Below are 23,413 nucleotides of genomic sequence, written 5' to 3'. Positions count from 1 at the left end.
GTAATTGACAGGGACAGAATCCTTAGACAAATCCTAATGAAGTCTGTTAAGCCCATGACAAAGGCTGGGTGCCATTCAGATGATAATGAACAGCAACTATTCACAGGCCTTTGGTATTGCTGGACTGGTGATGGATCCCTTTTAACAGTTTAAATACTTCTGCAATTAACCCTTATTTTTTAGTGACAGAATATTTCAGATGTTAAAATGGAAAAGCAACTCCATGCTGCCACCAAGATCCAGAATGGCTAAACCACTAGTAACAAGGCAAGGACACTTGTGAGACAACAGCCTCCAGCATGTGTAAATGCTTATCTCCTTTTTTAAGCTTTGAAAGAAAGTGACTTTGGTTAAATATGCCAGAGCTCACTTAATCTGCATAACTCCAAAAGGCAGAGTATATTATCTCTGAAGCCTAGTTTCACAGAGGGTAAAGAACTTAGTTAATGTCAAACAGTTTGTGAATACATGGCAATACAGGGATTCAAACCCATATTTGTTGGGCTCTAAGTCTTACAGTCATCCCATTGCATCCCACTGCCTGCTTGTCTAGTTCCTGTCAAGAAATCAGCCCCTATGGGGGCCCCTTTAAGCTAAAGCCACCTTCTATTTCTCTGATGGAGGTTCGAGGTATTCTATTTAGGACACTCTTTTCATTCTTAATCTTCTTATGAGATTTGCAAGGTAATCTATTCTTTGGGGAGGTTTCTTTCTATTTGACATCTCTCCTTTTGTTATACATTTTAAAAAATCATTAAGAGGCATAATTGTGGGTTAATAAGATGAATGAAACCAAAAATAAGGGCATCATGAGTAGTTAATTAGGTGGGAGTTTGTAATATGATTCGGAAGCAAAGAAATCTTAAATTCTCTAGTCCACTTAGACTAAAGAAAATAGATACAACTTCTTTTTTTTAACATCTTTATTGGAGTATAATTGCTTTACAATGGTGTGTTAGTTTCTGCCTTATAACAAAGTGAATCAGCGATACATATACATATATCCCCATATCCCCTCCCTCTTGCATCTCCCTCCCACCCTCCCTATCCCACCCCTCTAGGTGGTCACAAAGCACTGAGCTGATCTCCCTGTGCTATGTGTCTGCTCCCCACTAGCTATCTATTTTATATTTGGTAGTATATATAAGTCCATGCCACTCTCTCAGTTCATCCCAGCTTACCCTTCCCCCTCCCCATATCCTCAATGGATACAACTTCTTGAACATCAAAATTTAAACCAAAGAAAACAGGTATTAGAGAGAGGTTATAAAAAGCCTCTAGTTTAGGAAAAAATAATTTTGATTAGATGGTTTAGATCAGAGGTCATAAATTAAAATGCCTATAAAAACAGAACTACCTTATGATCCAGCAATCCCAGTTCTAGGTATATATTCAAAGGAAATGAAATCAGTATCTCAAAGAGAATATCTGTACTCCCATATTCATTGCAGCATTAGTCACAATAGCCTAAGTGTCCTTAGATGGACAAACAGATAAACATATACACACAATGGAATATCAATAAGCCTTAAAAAAGAAGGAAATCCTGCCTTTTGCAACAACATAGATGAACTTAGAGGACATTATGTTAAGTGAAATAAGCCAGACACAGAGTAGAATGGTAGTTGCAAGGGGCTCTGGGAGGGGAAAATGGGGGAGATGTTGGTCAAGAGGTACAAATTTTCAGTTACATAAGATGAGTAAGTTTTAGAGATCTAATATATAGCAATATGAATATAGTTAACAATACTGTATTTTTGTGCTTGAAATTTGCTAAGAGGGTAGAACTTAAGTATTCTTCATAGAAAGAAAGAAAGAAGGAAGGAAGGAAGGAAAGAAGAAAGAAAGAAAGAAAGAAAGAAAGAAAAAGAAAGAAGGGAAGGAGGGAGGGAGGGGAGGAAGGAAGAAAGGAAGGGAGAAAAAGGTAACTATATGAGGTGATACATATAGTAATTAGCTATATTATGGCAATTATTTCACAACATATACATATACCAAACATCATTATGGTATATAAGTAATATACCATAAATATATACAATTTTTATTTGTCAATTATACCTCAACAGATATGAAAAAATAAAAATAAAAACTGAATAAGTTCATTAAACTGGTTCCATCACTAATGCGTTGTATGACTTTGGGCCTATCTTTTTCCATCCCTAGGTATCTGTTCCCTCACCTATAAAATGAGGTGGTTATTGGGTAATCTAAAGAGCCTTTCAGCTCTGCCATTCAGTGACTCTCAGAAAGTCCTTCCCTTGAAAATAATGGAAAAAAGAAACAGTCACACATTACATGTCTACTGTTGGAAGAACATAGAACCATTTATTAAGTATGTATGCCCTCCCCACTGTAAAGACCACCCCCCGAAAACCCAAAATAACCAAAAAAAAAACCCACCCCAAATCCCCAAAAAACCAATCAAAAAAAGAACTTGATCAGAGCAAGCCTCTTGATTCAAAATATGGGAAAATTTAAAGGACAAATGACCTGTTTTCTTTTTTCTTTTTTCTTTTTTTTTTTTTTTTTGCGTTACATGGGCATCTCACTTCTGTGGCCTCTCTCGTTGCAGAGCACAGGCTCCGGAAGCACAGGCTCAGGGGCCATGGCTCATGAGCCCAGATGCTCCACGGCATGTGGGATCTTCCCAGACCGGGGCACGAACCCGTGGCCCCTGCATTGGCAGGCGGACTCTCTACCACTGTGCCACCAGAGAAGCCCCAACCTGTTTTCTTTAACAAATAAATTATAAGAAACAAGAAAGAGATGAAGAAGAAACTTACAGATTGGGAACATGGTAAAAACACAGAGGCCCTATCCTATCAAACTTTGGCCTCTGTGTTCTTTATTAGCCCTCCAAGTGATTCTGATACACACAAAAGATTGAGAACTACTGCTATAGATAAGGGATCACCAAACTATGGCCCTTGGGCCAAATCCAACCTGTTTTTGTAATTAAAGTTTTATTGGAGTATTGTTATGCTTATTCATTCACATATTATGAATGGCTGTTTTTATATTATAAAGGTAGAACTAAGTAGTTGCAACAGAGTCCATATAGCTCACAAAGCCTTCAATATGTATTATCTAATCCTTTCTGGAACACATTTGCTGACCTCTGCTAGAGATTAAAAGAGACTTAAAAAACATCTGAAAAGATTCCTATGTGTGGACGTTATTTGGATCCTTATTAAAATATATAAATATATATGACATATTTGAGACTACTGGAAAATTGAACACAGAATATTTAATGATATTAAGTAATTATTAACAGTTTGTTTTCAGATGTGATAATTATATTGTGTTCATATGTACAAAGAATTTTCATTTTTCAATATACATACTGAAATATTTATGGATAAAATAATGTCTTAGATTTGCTTCACAGTAATATAGGAGGAAGAGAAATGAATAGGGATATAGATGAAACAATGTTTGCTACGTGTTGAAAATTGTTGAAGCTGGGTGATAGGCACATGAGAGTTCCTTATAGGCACATGAGAGTTCCTTATACTATTCCTTCAGACTCAGGATGCCACAGGATTTAAAAAGTCCCCCACCCTCCTCAACAAGATTTTGGCTAAAGATTTAAGAGGATTATACCTGGATCAAGGTTGAGTAGAGGCCTTTCCAGCCAGAACAGAAAAAAGCATCTGAAGTGACAAAAACCCTTCTTAAGGACATTATACCTAGGTACGGCTTTCCCTCTACTATTCAGAGCAACAATGGATCTGCTTTCATCACAGAAATAATGCAAACAGCAAATAAAGGTTTAGGTATAAAATGGAAACTTCACTCAGCATGGACACCCCAACCTACAGAAAGGCTAAGAAGATGAACCACACTCTGAAGAAAATGCTCGCCAAGCGATGCCAGGAAATTCATCCAAAATGGAACAAGGTCTTGCTGGTTGCTCTCCTTTGTATACTGGTGGCCCCTAGAAGTGGGCTAGGTATACAGGATACCACTCTCACCCACTAAGAGTAAAGAAAGAGAAACATTTCTAACACAGGAGGCAAAAATTAAACAGTATGTACAACAGATTGGTCAGTTGTTAACCACTGCATGAGTTTGTGTTCCAGAGGTCTCCCCCTCATCTGGAGGCTCCCTTGTATCCCTTTAAAGCAGGAGACCCAGTGCTGCTGAAAGTGGGAAAAAGAGCAAGGGGGCTTCCCTGGTGGCACAGTGGTTAAGAATCTGCCTGCCAATGCAGTGGACATGGGTTCGAGCCCTTCTCTGGGAAGATCCCATATACCGCGGAGCAACTAAGCCCGTGCACCACAACTACTGAGCCTGCACTCTAGAGCCCAAGAGCCACAACTATTGAGCCCACGTGCCGCATCTACTGAAGCCCACGTGCTCTAGAACCTGTGCTCCACAATAAGAGAAGCCTGCACACTGCAACAAAGAGTAGCCCCTGCTCACCGCAAATAGAGAAAGCCTGCATGCAGCAACGAAGACCCAACACAGCCAAAAATAATAAATAAATCAAAAAAAAAGAGCAAGGATCTGAGCAGCAGCTTGAAGAAAAACAGAAGGGATTCTATGACATTCTTCTTACTACTCAGAAACTTTAAGTATTTGTTCCGACAAGCAGAATGAAAGTTCTGTTTTCTTATCCTTTTTCATACCTCTTACGTACAAAGCTATAGATCCATATGCTGATCCTTTTGATAATTCTAACTGCCAGATATGTGGTCAGCTTCCTATTTCTGGGTCTTCAGGACTGCCTTGATGGGTTTTCCCCATACGGGAAATGGTTTGGAAACAACTGGCTACAACAAGTCTCTCTGAAGTACCAGTTCCACACTAGGCTTCAGACTTATTCCCCTGAATTCCTAAGGAAATGAGATCTTTTCTATCTACTAAAGTTCCAGCTGTCATTCCTCTTACCTCTAACTGGGCCTGTTGCACCAAAATGGCAGACCAAGGGATTGAGATCTTAATCACATAAGGCTCGGATCCAGGATTTGGAGCTCAAATATTGTAAATCTGGTATCTACTCCCCAAAATTTAGACACCCTATCTCAGCAGGAAGTAGAATGGTCATCACCCAGTTCCCTGAAAGACTTGGGGAAAGATAAAACCAAAGTGGGGATTAAAACCGAGTTCCCCTAAAACCAGTTTCCTCTGCTGAGTTTATGATTAACATCTCTATCCAAAATGATTGTTCCCTTTCTCATCTAATATCTGTTCTCCTCAAGATTGAGGAGGATCAAAGAAAAAGGGGGAAGTGAGACCAAGCAGGGCCCTGTGGGACTCCCAGGCCTCCCCGTTTCTTGTAGGCAAGACTCCAGCCTGCATGACTTTCCCTGTGTTCCAAAGGGTGGATTCGAAGAGCTGCTAATCAAGGGAGAAGCAGCCAGGAAACCACCTGAGGAAAGACTAAAGGAACCAGAGAAGCTCATCAAGAAGATTACCTGAGACCAGATTAGAGGAGTGAAGGCCCTACACATAACCTAATCTTGTCAGAGACCCCACCCTTGAACCACTGTTATAAAACCCTTCATCAAATCCTCTGGGGTTGGGACACATAGTTTTTCAGGCAGGCGCCAGCTGTGTCCCCCTTTGCCTAGCAAAATAATAAAGCTATCCTTTTCTATTCACCCAAAACTCTGTCTCCAAGGTTTGATTTGTCACTGGTGTACAGAGAAGCTGAGCTTTTGGTAACATCCCAGTCCCTGAAGATGATGCCCTTAAGGGCAGACAGCTTTGGTTTCATCCATTGGTGTTATATTATCCATAATTTACTTCAAATACTGCAACATAGCCAGTACAATGTCCTAAATTTCATCAATGTCATCAGTTGCAATCACACCATTATTTTATAATGTACCACTGAGAAAGAAGAAACTTTCACTGTCGAATCATTATGTAATATTTTGAAGACATTTTAAATAGAAAATAAACTCAACAATGAACATAATTTAACTAAAATGACTACAACATGAGCAGCTATGATCATGTTCATGCATGTAGAGGTTATGATAATTACATAAAAACCGCTACCTGACAACAGTGATTTTAAGAAACAATTGATTCTAAGATGCATCCAGAATTCAGGTTACAATTTGAAAAAGACAAGTGCCCCTTAGAATGGATGAAATTTGATATATGTGTTTGTTAGTTTTCATGCACACCCTAGGACAGGTCAGTTATGGTTGTAGTATTCTAATTTTAAATGCATATTTACATACTCTAGGGCTGATTAATTAGTATTTAAAAGACTCTAATCAGAAGCCAAAGGGACTACTATAAGCTTCAGCTAACCTCATCTCCAATCAACACCAATGGCTCTGTTAGTTAGCATGGTTGGTGGCAAACTGACTTCTCATTGCTTAGATGTGTCAAGATACATGGATTGTGGATTGGCTAGAAATATTGTATAGACATTCTCAAGCTTTCATTGACAGGTTAGAATAGAGCAACAATCAATCTTAACATCAGTAAGGTGGGTCAACTCATATTATGCATCTTCAGATGTGATGCAGCATAAGGTACACAAAATCACCTATGATGTGTTCTACCCCCAAAATAGTTAACTTGAATCCATCTAGCCTTAAAATACAACCTCTACTTTATAAGAAATAAAGAAAATAGGGGAACAAGCTGAAAAATACAATGACAAAAGTAGACAAAACTAGTGAGAGAGTGGTGTGGACATATATACACTACCAAACGTAAAATAGATAGCTAGTGGGAAGCAGCCGCATAGCACAGGGAGATCAGCTCAGTGGTTTGTGACCACCTAGAGGGGTGGGATAGGAAGGATGGGAGGGAGGGAGACGCAAGAGGGAAGAAATATGGGAACATATGCATATGTATAACTGATTCACTTTGTTATAAAGCAGAAACTAACACACCATTGTAAAGCAATTATACTCCAATAAAGATGTTAAAAAAAAAGACTCTACAGAACAACTAATTTTGGGGTCAACTAAGGAAATGTTAATATGGTCTGGAGAGGTAGAAGTTGTTGAACTGAAAAAAGGTGGAAATTGTTGAACTGAAAAAAGTTTGGTGTTACTGAACAGCATAACCTCAATTTGGTAAAAAATGTAAATGTGTTTGTGTGTGGGGTGTGTGTATACATAAACACACACACACACACACACTCACAGAAAGATCCAGAAGAAAAAACGTGAATATATTAATAGTAGTGATTTTTGGATGCTGAGAATAGAAAGCTTTTATTTTGGTTTATTGACTTGTTTTGCTCTTCTATATTTTCCAATCTCTACAATGCAATGGTATTGCTTCAGAAATAACAGAAGTGCTATTATTACAAAAACAAGAAGATTCTAATAAGCCTAAAAGCTCACACCCTATAGAATGGTAGTCCAAGCCTAGGATTGCAAAGGGGTCTTGCATTTGGGCATTAGATCATGGGATTTTATTGCCTGACTACAATTGCGTTGCTGTAATATTATCTAATCTGTTTCAATTTAAACTTTAATGCATGATGCAGTCAGAGCAACTGAAAGGAAAGAGAGCTGAGACTTCACTGAGTTTACAGAACAGGTTGTACAACTGTTTTGAATCTGCTTCGAGATAAATACCTGCATGAGTGGCAGAATTAGGTCTGAGGCTTGCTTGCATTGTATATGCCACTGGTCATGAGATTGTGGGGGAGGTAACCTGTACCATTCTCCTACTTCAGATTAATGGAAGCAATAGGTAAAAAGCAAAAAGAATAGAATAATTGGGAATCTCAAATTGGCTGATATCAGTTTGTGTTTGCCTGTTATTAGCCTAGAAAATGGGCCAGCAGTGGGAACACACTACGAAGGCATAAGTTATAATTATCATATAGCCTATGAAAGCAGTGGTAGGCAGGCAGGAAAATTATGTGAATTCTGAAAGCACATAGATTTTCTTCTCCTGTGTAAATTTCCCCGTTGGAACTAAGCCTATTTTTATTTGCATTTTCCCTATAACTCTTGGTTATAAAGATACAAAAAAAAGTTGAAAGAATGGTACTATGAACATTAATACTGTCTATACCTAAATTCAGGAATTAACATTTTCCTACATTTGCTTGTTCTCTCTGTATATTTTTTTATGAGCCCTTTAAAAGTAAATTGTTTCAACCCTAAATACTTTAGTATTCATCTCCAAATAATAAGCATGCTGTCCTACAAAACCACAATAACATTTTTATACCAAGGAAAATTTATAATAATTCCATATCACCTGATATCTGGTCCATATTCAAATTTTCTCAAATGTCATGAAAAAATTATTTTACAGGTGGGTGTTTCCAATCTAGATCCAAAGTTCATACACTGCATTTGTTTCTGGTTTTTTAGCCTCTTAATACAAAACAGTACCACTACCTTTTTTCCCCAGGACATTGACTTTTATAAAAATTCCAAGCCAGTTGTCTCAAAGAATGTCAAACATTCTGCATTTTTCTATACCCTGTATTTCCTGTAAACTTAAAAGGCTAAATTTGATTGGGGTTAAACATTCTTGGCAAAAATATTTGTTTATGTTGTATACTTCTTACTGTATCCCATCAGGAGGTAGATGAGGTCAGTTTGTATCATTATTAGTGATGCTAAATTTGATCAATTAACTAAGGTGGTATTTGCCAGATAACTTTATTGTAAAGATACAGTTTCCATTTGTAATTAGTAAGTAATCTGTGGGTAATACTTTGAAGCTATATGAATATCTTGTTCCTGAAAAATCTTTTACTCAGTGGTTTTGATCCATGGCTGAAACAGGGTGCTGAGGTTGCAAACTCGTAGTTTTTCTTTTTGTTTTCTTTCTTAAGTGTAGTTGATTTACAATATTAGTTTTAGGTGTACAACATAGTGATTCAATATCTTTATAGATTATACTCCTTTCAAAGTTATGAAATATTGGCTATATTCCCTGTGCTGTACAATATATCCTTGTAGCTTATTTATTTTATACATAGTACTTTGTACCTTAGTCCTCTACCACTATCTTACCCCTCTCCACTTCCCTCTCCCCACTGGTAACCACTAGTTTGTTCTCTACATCTGTGAGTCTGTTTCTGTTTTGTTATGTACATTCGTTTGTTTTATTTTTTAGATTTCACATATAAGTGACAACATACAGTATTTGTCTTTCTCTGTCTGACTTATTTCCTTAGCATAAATACCCTCCAAGTCTATCCATGTTGTTGCAAATGGCAAAATTTCATTCCTTTTATGGCTGAGTAATATTCCATTGTATGTATGTATACCAGCTGCTTTATCAATTCATCTGTTGATGGACACTTAGGCTTCCACATCTTGGCTTTTGTAAATAATGCTGATATGAACACTGGGGTGCATGTATATTTTTTGAATTAGTGTTTTGTTTTCTTTGTATATATACCCAGGAGTGGAATTGCTGGATTATATGGTAATTCTAGTTTTAGTTTTTTGAGGAACCTCCAAATATTTTCCATAGTGGCTGCACCAATTTACATTCTCACCAGCAGCATACTAGGGTTCCTTTTTGATGACAGTCATTCTTTTGTTTGTTTGTTTGTTTAGCAAGAAGAAAAGAGGTTTTTTTATCACTATGGATGATAAATGAAACAATGAGTAAATAAAATTATACTTTTAATATTGATTTACAGTATTTCAAATATCTCTGGGTGTTTATATTTAATCTATGTATCCATTCAGACTTCTTAAAATTATTTTCATAAGCTAATGATCCACACAGAATTTAAAAATTCACAGTATCCTTCAATTCTATTTATTTTATTAAAATCCAGTCCTCTATCTAATTGCATTTCTTTTCTTCTTTAAAATATAAATAGTGGCACTTAAAATAACACTAACAATTGCAACAGATCCAACCACTGACAGTACCAAGATAGAAATGTTAACTCTGGGATTTGGATGACTTTCACCAGGACTGTGATCTGCTTGAGAAATAAACAAAGCTACTTGTGTAAAGTTGGATACTTTTGATGTCAAATTGCTTTTATCCACACTTTGAATGGCAATGAATATGTGGGTTGCATTTTCTTCTGAGATATTTCCTGGTTTGAATGCAAAGGTTTCCTTGGAGTTGGCCTCATTTGGTAGCAGATCAGTAGTGTTTACTTGCAGAGCATAGTCAAAATCATCCCTTAGCTCCAGGATGTTTCCACTTATTCTTATGATATACTGTTGAACTTAGGGGAAAAAAAGGTGCAAATGATGTAGGAACTGGAGCATCCATTTAAAATTCCTTTTTATTAATTTTTCTCAAAAATATTTAGTTATGTCAAGCTTATACTCATATCTAAAGCCTTATTTTTCTATAAAAGCTGAATTCTGATTTTGAAACTCTGCCAAATGCTACCTTCTCTGTATGAAAAGTGGTAGCAGGTTATAAAGTGTCACATTTGATTGATTCAAAACATGAGATTATAAAATTAATACTTTTCTGAGCTATCAATTAAAAATTATTTTCCTCTTACCCTTACACCCTTGCTTTTGCAATGAGTTCCTTTCACTTAATCAACACTGCATGACACTTTGTCCTTACCGTTTACAACATCAAAATCATCTGGTGCTGTCCATGTTTTTCTAAATAATTTTAATTGTAGTATAGTTGATTTACAGTGTTGTGTTAGTTTCTGCTGTGCATCAAACTGAATCAGCTACGTATACATAGATCCCCTCTTTTTTGGATTTCCTTCCCATTTGGTCACCACAGAGCAGTGAGTAGAGTTCCCTGTGCTATATAGTAGGTTCTCATTAGTTATCTATTTTATACATAGTAGTGTATATATGTCAGTCCCAATTTCCCAATTCATCCCCCACCCCCCGATGACAGTCATTCTGACAGGTGTGAGGTGATATCTCAATGCGGTTTTGTTTGCTTTCTCTGATTATTAGCAATGTTGAGCATCTTTTCATGTGTCTGGTGATCCGTATGCCTTTGTTGGAAAAATATCTATTCAAGTCTTCCCATTTTTTAATCGGGTTGTTTTTTCAATATTGAGTTGCATGAGCTGATCATATATTTTAGATATTAACCCCTTATTGGCCATATCTTTTACAAATATTTTCTCCAATTTGGTAGAATGTCTTTTTATTTTGTCAATGGTTTCCTTTGCTGTGTGAAAGGTTTTATGTTTACTCAGGTCCCATTTTTTGTTGTTGTTCTTTTTTTTTTCTTGCTTTTGTTTACTTTGCCTTAGGAAACATCAAAAAATATTGCTACAATTTATGTCAAAGAGTGTCTTGCTTATGTTTCACTCTAGGAATTTTACAGTATCTGCTCTTACATTTAGGTCTTTGATCCATTTTGAGTTTACTTTTGTGTATGGTGTTAGAGAATGTTCTAATTTCATTCTTTTACATGTTGCTGTCCAGTTTTCCCAGCACTGTTTATTGAAGAGACTGTCTTTTCTCCATTGTGTATTCTTGCCTCCTTTGTCATAGATTAACTGACCATACGTGCGTGGGTTTATCTCTGGGCTCTCTATTCTGTTCCATTGATCCATGTGTCTGTTTTTGTGCCAATAACACACTGTTTTGATTACTGTAGCTTTTTGAAAACTAGTTTTTCTAATTCTATCATTCCTCCCACATTTATTAGCTGGTATTCTTCAGTAATAAAGGGATTTCCTTACTCTAACTACCTCCCATGGATTTTTTATTTAATCAAAATGTTATTATCAAATACAGCACTCATTGTTTTTGATGTTTCAGTTGCTCCAGATGTAATCAGTGTCAGCCTTTTCAAGCAGATTCCTGAATCTTTGTGACATGACCCTATTAGTTCATGAGCTCTTCTTTGCTTACAAAGGTATACTTGATCCAAGGCTCACCTTGTATTTTCCTTGCCCCAGACCTGGAATCAGCCAGTTCTCTAAGAAGACTTGGCACTTTTGAGAAGGGAATGTTATTTAGACACAAAAGATCTGGGCATTACATGTGTCTATTGCTTTCTTGGGTAGAATCATTTCAAGACTGGTTAAGTGAATAGAAGATTTTGTTGTTTTGTTTTTAAATCATGCATTCATACTGGCATTCTCAATTCAACTTTACCATTATAGATTTTTTTCCTTTATATCTTGAATTTTGTATCCATATCTCTTTTTCTTACACCATAAACCTTGGCTTCTGATAATATTAATATATTTACTATTTTTTACTTTATCCTTATGAGATACATATACATAAAATAATTTCAAGTTATAATTATAATATTACTAGTACTAATAAACCTACTGGGTGACGCTTACAACTTTTTTTGCAGTTTTTTTCCTGTTTTTAGAATATATTTCATTAGCATGAATCAGAGGCTGTGCTGACAAGTTAGATGAAATAACTGTTTTCTCTGTATGACTATGCTATGAATTTGATAAACATTTAGATTCATTTGCTTTTTTACATTCCATTTTAGGGTTTTTAATGTTTTCCTTTTGATTTAATATTACTTTTTAGATACCTAAAATATTAATATGGCTCAAAAATCAAAACCATAGAAGGAGGTGGACTCAGAGGAATCTAGCTCTCATCTTTGTCCCTTCCACCCTAGTCACCACCTATCCCCTGTAAAAAAAAAAAAAAAAAAGAGAGAAGCCTCAATTAAATATAGTCAGGAGACCAGAAGGGGGAGCCCTCATACCCTGCCATGATAGCAGAGCCCAACAGGAAGAAAACAGATTTTTCTTTCCTGCCAAGGACTCAAGCCAATGAAAAGCTATGGACTCTTTGTTTACTATAGCCCTCCCAACTTTCTTTTCCCCTCTATAAAAGTGTTGTCCTTCCATTGTCATGTGGGACTTGCCCATTGTTTGGCATGGTTGCAGATTCCAAATTACAAATCTCTGCTCATCCCAAATAAACCCATCTTTGCTGAAGAAATATCTGGTAGTCTATTTCAGGTCAACACCCCCGTAGTAACCATTTTCATTAGTTTGTTTTTAAAACAGCTTTATTGAGATATATTTCATATACCATAAAATTTACCCTTCTAAAAGGTACAATTCAATGGTTTTTAATATATTCACAGAGTTGTCCAACAATCATCACTATCTAATTCCAGAACACTTTCACCACTCCAAAAAGAAACCCTGTAACCATTAGCTGTTACTTCCCATGTCTCAGTCCTAGGCAACTATTAACCTACATTCTGCCTCTAGAGATTTGTCTTTTCTGGACATTTCATAAAAATGGACTAATGTAATATGTAGCCTTTTGTGTCTGGCTTCTTTCACTTAGCATAATGTTTTCAAGGTTCATCCATGTACTTGATTCCTTTTATGGCTGAATAATTTTCCATTGTATGTTGATACCACATTTTACTTTTTCCATTCAGCATTTGATGCTCATATGGGCTGTTTCCACCTTTGGACAATGATGAATAATGCTGCCATGAATATTTGTGTACAAGTTTTTGTGCGGAAATTTGTAATGCATCTGGAAATCACTTCAAAAACAAAATTCATATTTTCCTCATTCTTTTTAATGACTATATAATACCACATTGCTTGAATATATCATGATTTACATAACTAGCCACTTATTATTGGACATTTATGTTGTTTCCAATATTGCGTTACTAAAAATTACACTGCACTGACACAAATTTGTGCATATGTTGTTTTGTATTTGTGGAGGTATGTCTTCAGAGTAGACGCCTAAAAGTGGAGTTGCTGGGTCAAAGGATAACTGAAAATGCAGATTTGTTAGATATTGCCAAATTTCCCTGCTGTAGGTCTGTATTTGTATTGCATTAACACCAGCAATGTGTTGGACTCCCTGTGCCCCAAAGTCTCATAAACAGAATGTGGTCAAGCTTTAGGGTTTGCCAATAAATGGTATCTTAATGTAGGTTGAATTTGCATTTTTCTTATTACAAGTTAACTTGCACAGTTTTTCACATATTTAAGGTTATTTGTCTTTCTAGTTCTGTGTTTTTTGTGCTTGTGTCTATTGTTCGTTTTGTTCTAAGGATTTTGAGGAGCAAGATTCTTCAAGTAAGGTAGATGGCCAGCCTTTGGGTGGAGGGAGGTAGGTGTCTCTCACTAACTGCTAGTAGGAGAATCTTCAACTGAATCCTTGGCTCATGTCACATATTAAGACTCTTAGAAAGTAAGAGCTAGAAGAACCCTTTGAGATTAGCTATTCCAGTCCCCTCATATTATAGATGACCAAACTGAGGCCCAGAGAGTAGGATGGACTTTCTTTAGGTTCATAGCAAATTAGCAATAAAGCTGAAATTTGAACTCAAAGTCCCTTTTCCCCGGGCAACTTCAAATTAACAACATGTGCTGATTTTTGTACTTTACGGAGAGTATCATAAACAATTTTTTGGAAAGAAAATGCTTTTCAACGTTTGCTATTAGCCCAAATTACAGACATTGGCAATAAATATAAAAGCCATTGTCTTGTTAATTCTGCCTATTTGTCTGCAATATTGGCTATAGATGTATTAAAAAAAACCCACAAAACAAAAAAACTTAGAATGTCAGAGTTGGTCAGATCTTGGAGAGATATTATCATATCACAGGGGAACCTGAGGTCCAGAGGTGCAGAGTGATCAGGATTTATTATAGCAGGAGGCAAAGAGGGCCATTTACCCTTCACTAAGGGCCTCAATTTTAGGTGTTTTGAGATATTCTCCAAATGAGGTTAAAATATCTCATCAATGCATTTATGAGTGTGCTGATAGCTTTATTTTGTTAAACACAAACACTTAAAATGCATCACAATTTTTCTAAGCTTGTTGTCTCACTTACTTACTTTTTAATACACCAGGAATTGTCTTAAGAGTGACCTGCCCATGGTCATCAAGAAAGCTAGTAGCAGAACTGACACTAGAACTCAGGTTTGCTGACTCCTGGACAGAGTATTTTCTGCTGCACCATACTGTTTCCTTAGAGCAGCTAGCCTTTTATGAGTCAAGTAAATTCTTCTTTATTCACAACATTGAGCCTTCATGCCAGGAAGCACCACAGTGGGGCACACATGCCCTTACACACCCCCCCCCATCTTAGAGCCCATCACCAGACCTACTCTCTGGAATGCTGCTATCTGTTCCTACATGTCACACCCAAGCAAAGAAGGTGACCATAATCATAACTCCCATGTCTTGAGAACTTCCTATGTGCCATGTACTTCACCTGTGTTCATTCAAATCCACACAACAGTCTTATGTGGTAGGGAATACTACTCTCATTTTATAGATGACCAAACAGTTTAAGAGAGGTTTTCCTAAGATTACACAGCTGGGATTTGAACCCACGTTTATCTGACAGCAAAACCTGTGTTCAGCCACCATTCTACCTGGTGTTACCATTCAACTGAGATAACCCCTCAACTAAGATGCATGATGATCCTGAGAGGATATATATAAGGGTAAAGGGAAAACTGCCTTTCTCACAGAACACTCAGACTGCCCAGGATGAAGCAGTTGGGGGCTGGGACTTAATAAGCTGACAGACAGTTTATCTGCAGTGCTACCATGTGGGCCAGCCCTCTAATAGGAACTCTTCCTGAAAACCTAGAAGTTACTTACTTGACCAAGTGTCTTATAAGAAGTTCCAGCATCTCTCGGTTCTTTTCTGGTAGCTTATATACCAAGGAATGAATAGCTCCCAGCCGATAATCCAGGTTGTCAGACTCTGAGAGAGAACAGAGAGATAGTTTTGCCTTCTGGGCAATTGGATCAAGCAAACTCTCATACATATACACACAGGCACACACATACACATGCACATGTGCACACAGACACAATCAGAGACACACAGAGTCAAAGAGATGAAAAGAGAGAGATATATAGACACAGGGACACAATGACAAAGAGAGACCAAGAAACAGACACTGAAAGAAAGAGAGGGAGGGAGAGAGACTGACTAAACGATAAAAACATAGATTGAAAACAAAGAAATAGGCCTAGAAAGATGAAGAAATAGAAGAGAGAAGAGCAAAGAAATATGAGTAGAGAAGACAAGACTGTCTCAGAGCAAGTCAGAATTCTGGATACAGCAGGTTGCTCCTAAAGTTCCACATGTAAACTTCCAGCTGGAATCCCTTGCCCACCCACTCTCCTTGTGGAACTAGGAGGTATGCTTCTGCCTCTGGGTTCCTATGAAAATCACTGAGAGACCTCAGAGTAAAGATCAAAGCTCTCTTGCCTCAACAAAGATTCATTATGAAGACAAATCCCCTGAATCTTTTTCCTGAATACCATACAAGGCATAATGCAGAAGAGTCACATCAAGGTAGGGAGGGATACTCATACAGTGGCCTCAGCCAAAACTTTTAATGCTTCTTCAGCTGCCAACTTTTTGAGTGATTCTATATGCCTTATTTCCTATGTACCCTTCCACCCTCACCATCGGTCTTACCATCTAAAAAAATGTGATGCTAGCACTAAAAGTTTAGGAGTAATAATTCACAACACAATTGAAAAGCACTTGAAAAGGCAAAGTGCTGAAAAAATGCTGAAATAGTAACTGTAATGGAGACATTTTGCTGTCCCCTGGCAATGTGAGCCATCTTGTTCTGATGTAAGAGGCAAAATCAATCAATAAAATCCTCAGACCTGTCATATCCCTCGTTAGCCAGTTTTCTCCAATTCACTCAACCAACATTGATTTATGAAAAGTAATACAACACTTGAGTTAGCAAGTAAGAATACTCTCATTTGACAGTGGACAAAATCTGTGTATATGTTTGTTTTTTCCCTCACTGTCCCTCAAGCAGTCTTCTAGGCTTATTGCTGTAAACATTACTTAGAAGCGAGGACAACACAATTAACTAAGTAACATAAATACTTACTGGCAGCAGAGACCAGCTCTTTGTGAAGTCTATAGGTCATGACAGGTTCAGAAAGATTCCTGAAATTAATGAAGACTGTAAGTTCCTTTGGGGAGGGAGTAGCAAGGCCTTAGATGAGCAGTTCTGTGAGCAGCAAGGCTTAAGTTTCTGAGCTCCACAGATTAATGACTACATACATTTCTCTGTTCATCTGAAACTTTGTCAGAGGAATCCTAGTTGCCAGTAACTCGACAGAAGACCTATAAAAGTATGAGCTGAGACCTTGTGCAGGGTCTCCAATTAGTTCCCCAAAGTGAAAAGAGGCACAAATCAGTCCTGCAAAATTCCAAAGTGGACCCACTACGAATGCTACTATGAATTCCTTACAGTTGGATAGTTCCTCAGTTTCCAAAGTGCTTTTATATCTGTCCTCCCATTTGATCCTTCCAAAGATCCTGTGAGGTGAAGCAGTAATTCAAATACCCATTTAATGGAGAAGGAAATTGAGCCTCAAATAGGTTTCTTTATTTAGTCAAAAAATATTGGCTGAGGGACTTCCCTGGCGGTCCAGTGGTTAACACTCCGTACTTCCACTGCAGGGGGAACGCGTTCGACCCCTGGTTGGGGAACTAAGATCCCGCTTGCTGTGTGGTGCAGTCAAAAAAAAAAAAAAATGTTGGCTGAGCACCTACTTGCGACTGGCATTGTGCCAGGTATTGTGGATCCAGATGAATTAGACATAGTCTAAACCTCCAAGGAGCTGATAGTCTAGTTGAGGAAAGTTCCATATACAAAATGTAGGTGATGCATGGCTCAGAGGAAGGAAGTAATACACTAATAATAATAATAATAACAAACTATCCACTGTTCTAAGTGGTTTATATATATTTACTCACTTAATTCTCATGACAACCCTGTAAGGTAGATATTGTTATAATCTCCATTTCATGGATAAGGAAACTGAGCTTCAGAAAAGTTAAATAATTCATCCTAGACCACACAATTAGTAAGTGGCAGAATTTAGCAGTCTGTCTCAAGTCCATGTTCTTAATCACTATACTGCTTGCCACTGCTATTATTGTAGTAATCTAGGTGAGAAATAATAAAGGTCTAAATGAAAATAGTGCCATTAGGGATAGAAAGAAAATGTGAGGAGAGTCATTTGAAAGACATTAAAGACAGAGTTTCATCAACAATTGCATATGTTGGTGACAGAGAGAGTAATCTGGTTTGGGTGACTGAATAGATTAGAAATTGATTGAGAGGGAAGTGGAGATGTTATGTCAGAAGGGTTTCTGGGATAGCCAAAGGCAGATGTTTATTAGGAAGATGGATGCAGCGTCTTTCTAGATCTGAGAAGTAGATGTGGAAATCATGAACCTAGGAGGGTGATTAGAACCATGAGAACAGATACCACTGCTCAAGAAAAGATGACAAACTGGCAGCCAACAGCTACATGAGACCTTTCAACATTTCTTCCCTGTCCAGAGTAGTGTGTAAAAAAGAAATAGAATTGAATGAGTCATCAGAATACGAAAAAATTGTGTATTTCACATAAAAATCAATATTGTCTGCCTCTATTGAAAAACTGAAAGATCTGTCTATATTGGGTCCATATGGTTATTTGTGGAAGTAAAGAATATTGCTGTTTATATATAAACAAAGGGATTGCTATGCAAGTAAAGGTTTTATATGCAACATGTTTAACATGAAAGCAGTCTACTTCAGTCATTTTCATGTCCTGGCTCTTGTGGATATTTGAATTTTCCATCCCCTCAATGTAGTAAAAAGGGAGGAAAGCCCTAGGAAATACCAGGTAGAAAGTCCGTAAAAGGGACTTCTAAAAATGGTCAAAGAGGTGAGAGAAAATCCAAAAGCAATGGATTAGCAGAATCCAAAAGAAGAAAAAAATTTCAAGGAGGGCTTGTTAACAGCTTCAAATGCTACAAAGAGGTCAAATAAGGTAAAGGCTGACAATTGTCCATTGTGTTTAGAATTGAGGGAATCACTGGTGACCTTGGCAAGAGCAGCTTCAATAGAGCAGAGGGGGCAGGAGTCAGAATGCAGTGGGTTAAGGAGTAAACTGGGACATTAAGAAGCAGAGACAGGGAGTGTATATTACTTCATACACTGAAGCTAGATTGGGAAGGGGTGAAATATCTCACTAGGCAATCTCACCTAAGCTCCTGACTCCAATTATCATCTACACTGTTGATGATGATTCTCAATTTTTTAGCTCGAGCCCAGAATTCTTGAGTTTCATTCCTATATATCAAATTGCCTACTTAAAATTATTGTCCTGATTTCTTCAGACACCCATATTTGACATATCCAAAACCTAACTTGTCATATCCCTCAAATTTAGTCATTTTCTTATGTTTCCCAAATCAGTAAATGTATGACCATCATTTGGTTGTATGGGCCGGAAATGTGGAAGCCATTCTTTTATCTCCCTCTCCTCCACCTTCATATACAAGTTTACTCCCTAAATCTCTTGAATATGCTTACTTCTATCTATCCCCACCGCTACTTCCTAGTCCACATAGAAGTATCATCTCTTTCTGGGACCACAGCAATAGCTTGCTAATTGGTTTCCACCTCTATTTATTTTGCCTCTTTCTAATCTCATCTCTCTGTTTTTCTCAAAATGCAAATCTCATCATATAACCTCCTGCTTAAAAATCTTTCAATATATTCTCATTCCTTTTAATATAAATTCATACCCCAATTCTTAAAATGTCCTAAAAGGCCTTGCATGATCTGGCCCCTACATATCTCTCCCTCCCTGTCTACACTCAATACTCCACGTAAACTGGTACATGTAGTTTCTTAAAAGGGTCTTCCTCTTGCTTCAAGGTCTTTGCATATGAAGTTATTTCTGTCTGGAACTGCCTCCCCCACCCCCAGTTGACTCCAAGTTATAATTCAAACCTCATTCCAAACTAAAAACCAGAATAAGTTAGGCCTTCCTATTATATGACTGCATAACACCTTGCACTTTTCCTTCAGAGCACTTATCATAGCACGTTATATTTGTATAATTATTTGTCTTTTGTCTGTCTACTTCACTGGACTATAACCTTTTTAAGGTCATATCTATTCACAACTGTATGCCTACTGCCAGATACCATGCTAGGTATAGAGTAGGTCAGGAAATGTTTACTGAATGGTTTAGTGAATGGTAGAATAAATGAATGCAAAGAGATGTGTAATGTTGGAGCATATTTACATGCTGAGAGGAAAAAGCCTGTTGAATGAGAGAGGGTAAAGATACAGAAGAGAGAAGGGATGGTTTTTACAGTAATTTTCTAGAAATGTTGGAGACAAGGGGTGAGTTAGGTGCCTAGAACACAGATGGAGGAAGTCCACTATGAAAATACTGACACATTTAAGAAATCTAAAGGGTGTTGACTGGCTAGTACCTATTAAATGTTCATGGACAAGACAGTTAAGAACAAATATATCTTATTGGGGGTACAGGCCACTCAAACTTTCAGGCTTGATCTTCTCATCTTTCAAAAGAGCTACACTGCTTGTTATGGGATAAGCTGGGAAAGATGTAATGTGGGAGGGACATACTCTATATAAATCTCTGAAAAAACTAACTCCTTTTAAGGAGGCTAGAGACACAGAGTTATTTACTTGCATTATTCTCATCATCACGAGTCTCCTGAAAGTATGCATAGCAGATTGCTCTGTCTTTCTTAAATTACCCAAGCAACTCCAAGAAGGCCACAGCCCCTGGGCAGTGGGGAATAGGGGAATAAGGTGCTCCAATACCAGTGGCCTTATAAGTCAGAGATACTTAGGTTCAAATAATATGAGCCATGATCATGAATATTACTTAATGGGGGAGGGGTATGATTTAATTTCTTCATCTGTAAAATGAGTATGGTAACACCTACCTTATAAGATTATTGTGAGAAAAAAAAAATGATATTGTCAACGTAAGCAACTAGAACACAGCCTAGCACAGAATAAACCCTCCAACACCAGTGCTTTTCTTCTTCAGCATAGGCAGGAGAAATACTCCTGGAAAGAGCATTCATGTTTACTTAAAGTTCTAAGATGATACTACAGCAGAAGGTCATTTAATAGCAATATCTGGGACCCAATCTATTTTGGATTAATGACATTTCCCACAGCTAAATTACCTATCTTAACGTCTAAAGAGTACAGTAATTGAAAAGAAGACATTTTACCACATAAAGTATGGTGCATACATGGGACATAGAAAATGATAAGAAATGAATGACTTTAAAAAGTGTATATGTCACAAATATTTTTACATAATATAAATCTATGCCAATAAATTGAATGATATATTCATCATCATTGTGCATTCCCAAATTTTTCTTGTAAGTTATTTTTTTTTCCCGACTGCCATCACTTCATTCAGTTCTAACATTTTTATGGTTGTAGTGTTTTGGGTTTTATTTCCATTATAACAAAAGACATACAAATATACAAATTATGTTTGTGTAAATGCAATTTAATGTTTCAAAATGGTTATTATCCACCAAAACATGTTAACAACCTTGAAATGTCACAACTCCTGATTTTACTAGTGAGCCCGTTTGTGACATCACCCTATCTGTGCACAGTGGCAAAACTTCAATTATTTTAAGGGTGTGATTTTTAAATAATCTTTTTTAAAGCCAATTTTTTTCAAAAAAGTCATATTTCAATAACTATTCTATTATTTTGATGCTTCCTTCACTTAAATTCCCAAAAGTTAAAAAGTCTCCTAATGCACATTCTTCTTTGACAGAAATTTTTATCACTATTTTTTTCTTTAGCAATCCTATCCAACCTCCCAAAGTTGGGACCACATTAACTCCAATCTCCATCCAGAAATATTTCATCAACTCTGAAAAGGAATGTTCCAAATCATATCACATATATATATATATATATATATACCTGAGGTAGAATTTCAAGGAGCTGGTGATTGTCTTAATGTCCCAGTCACTATTATGAAAATCAACATCTCCTGGACATTTAGGATCTATTTGAGAAGAAAAAAATGAGAAAAAAGTTAACATTCCACAAGATCTTACATTTTATCCCTTTAAAAGAAAAATAAAGTGCATTAATTAAAAGATGGTTACTCTAACCAGTTTTCAAAAGATGAAAACTTTACAACAAACATGTCTTTGAGGTCTCAAAAATTCCCTTATATTCCAGCTAGGGATGTAAGGAGCTTGGAAGCCACCTCTTTCATTCACACAATAAGAAAAAAAAATGGAACAAACTGAAAGTCAACTCCTCTTAGTTCCATCAGAGAACTGAGGTCATAGGACAAACTGAAGAAACAGACAGGCAGATACAGAGAATCAAAACGTATAGAACAGAAGCCCAAGGGTAGAAAACTCCTTGGGAAACAGTACAGCACTAGGAAAACCCAATCTGTAATTGGCAAATTGCTAGCGGCTCAGTGTGGACAAGATTGAGAGTTAAAAATTTTAAGCAGGCCCAGTCCTAGGGGACTCCCAAGCTTTTGTGAGTTTTACCTCCAGGAGCCCTATCAGGTTCTTACAGTGAAGATCTGAGAAAAATTCCCTCATGTTACTGTAATTCTGAGAAGGGGATAAGAAAATTAGCCAGTTAAAAATATGCACAGAGCATTTCATTCTTCTTAATAAGGCCTAACCTCAAGAGAAACTACTTTACTGGAGCTTAACTGACCTGGTAAGGGGGAAATTCCCAATTCCAGAAATGAAATCCCTTCCTGGCTCTTCTAAGGGGGAAAACTGAAACAAAACTGAGAAATGCTTGTGAAAGTCACAGGCCAGGAGCACAGGTTCACTAAAATACTGAGACATAATTGTAGAATTGTAGAACACTACCCCTGCCCTCACACCTTACCACCATATCAACAGGCTTCCTGGATAATAACAAGGGAATATGACTAAAAGAATTATTCTTCTCAGACAATATTTAAGAAGTCTCTAGGGAAAACAAAAGACAATAGAGGAAATTAAAACAAGGACACCAGAGGTAAGTTTAGCCCCTGAGACCTACAGTTACAGCAACCAAAAAACACTGGCTAAACTCTAGTCAGATAAATCAAACCTCACACTAAAGACCCATTTACCTCAGTTTCTTTTACCCATAATGTCTAGCTTGCAACAAAAATTACAAAAAAACACTAAAAGACAAAAAAAAAGTTTCAAGAAACACAGAAAACATCAGAATAAGACTCAGATATGGCAGATACTTTATAATTATCAAACTAGGAATTTAAAACAACTATGATTAATATACCAAGGACCATAATGGGTAAACTGGACAACATTAAAAAAAGGAGTTCGATTAATGTAAGCAGAGAGATAGAAGCTTTAAGAAAGAATCAAAAGGAAATTTTAGAAATCAGAAACACCATAACAGAAATGAAGAATTCCTTTGATGGACACAGGTGAGAAAATAATCAGTGAACTTGAAGAAATGTCGGTATAAACTTCCAAAAAATAAAATGCAATGAGGAAAAAAAAAAGAAAGAAAAAGACAGAAGAGAATATCCAAAAACTGTGGGACAATAACAAAAGGTGCAACATACATGCAATGGGAATATTAGAAGGAGAAGAAAGATAAAAAGGAACAGAAGAAATATCTTAAGCAATGATGACTGAGAATTTCTGAAAACTAATAATAAACAAAAAACCACAAATGCA

The 23,413-nt window shown here is 36.9% G+C and overlaps 1 protein-coding gene across 4 annotated transcripts in view; it reads right to left on the bottom strand.

Moving 5' to 3' along the window:
• Nucleotides 1-23,413, bottom strand: part of OPHN1 (oligophrenin 1) — a 643,672-nt gene that overhangs the window by 119,012 nt on the left and 501,247 nt on the right. For all 4 annotated transcript variants that reach the window (XM_081222445.1, XM_081222448.1, XM_081222447.1 and 1 more), the window contains 3 exons: nucleotides 21,663-21,747; nucleotides 16,761-16,819; nucleotides 15,496-15,601 (listed from right to left, as the gene is read on the bottom strand). In XM_081222445.1, the coding sequence (XP_081078571.1) occupies nucleotides 15,496-15,601; nucleotides 16,761-16,819; nucleotides 21,663-21,747 (250 nt within the window). The remainder of the gene's footprint in view (nucleotides 1-15,495; nucleotides 15,602-16,760; nucleotides 16,820-21,662; nucleotides 21,748-23,413) is intronic.

The sequence above is a fragment of the Mesoplodon bidens genome (assembly GCF_964165515.1).
Source record: "Mesoplodon bidens genome assembly, chromosome: X".
NCBI lineage: Eukaryota > Metazoa > Chordata > Mammalia > Artiodactyla > Ziphiidae > Mesoplodon > Mesoplodon bidens.
This window is presented reverse-complemented; position numbering and strand designations above follow the sequence as displayed.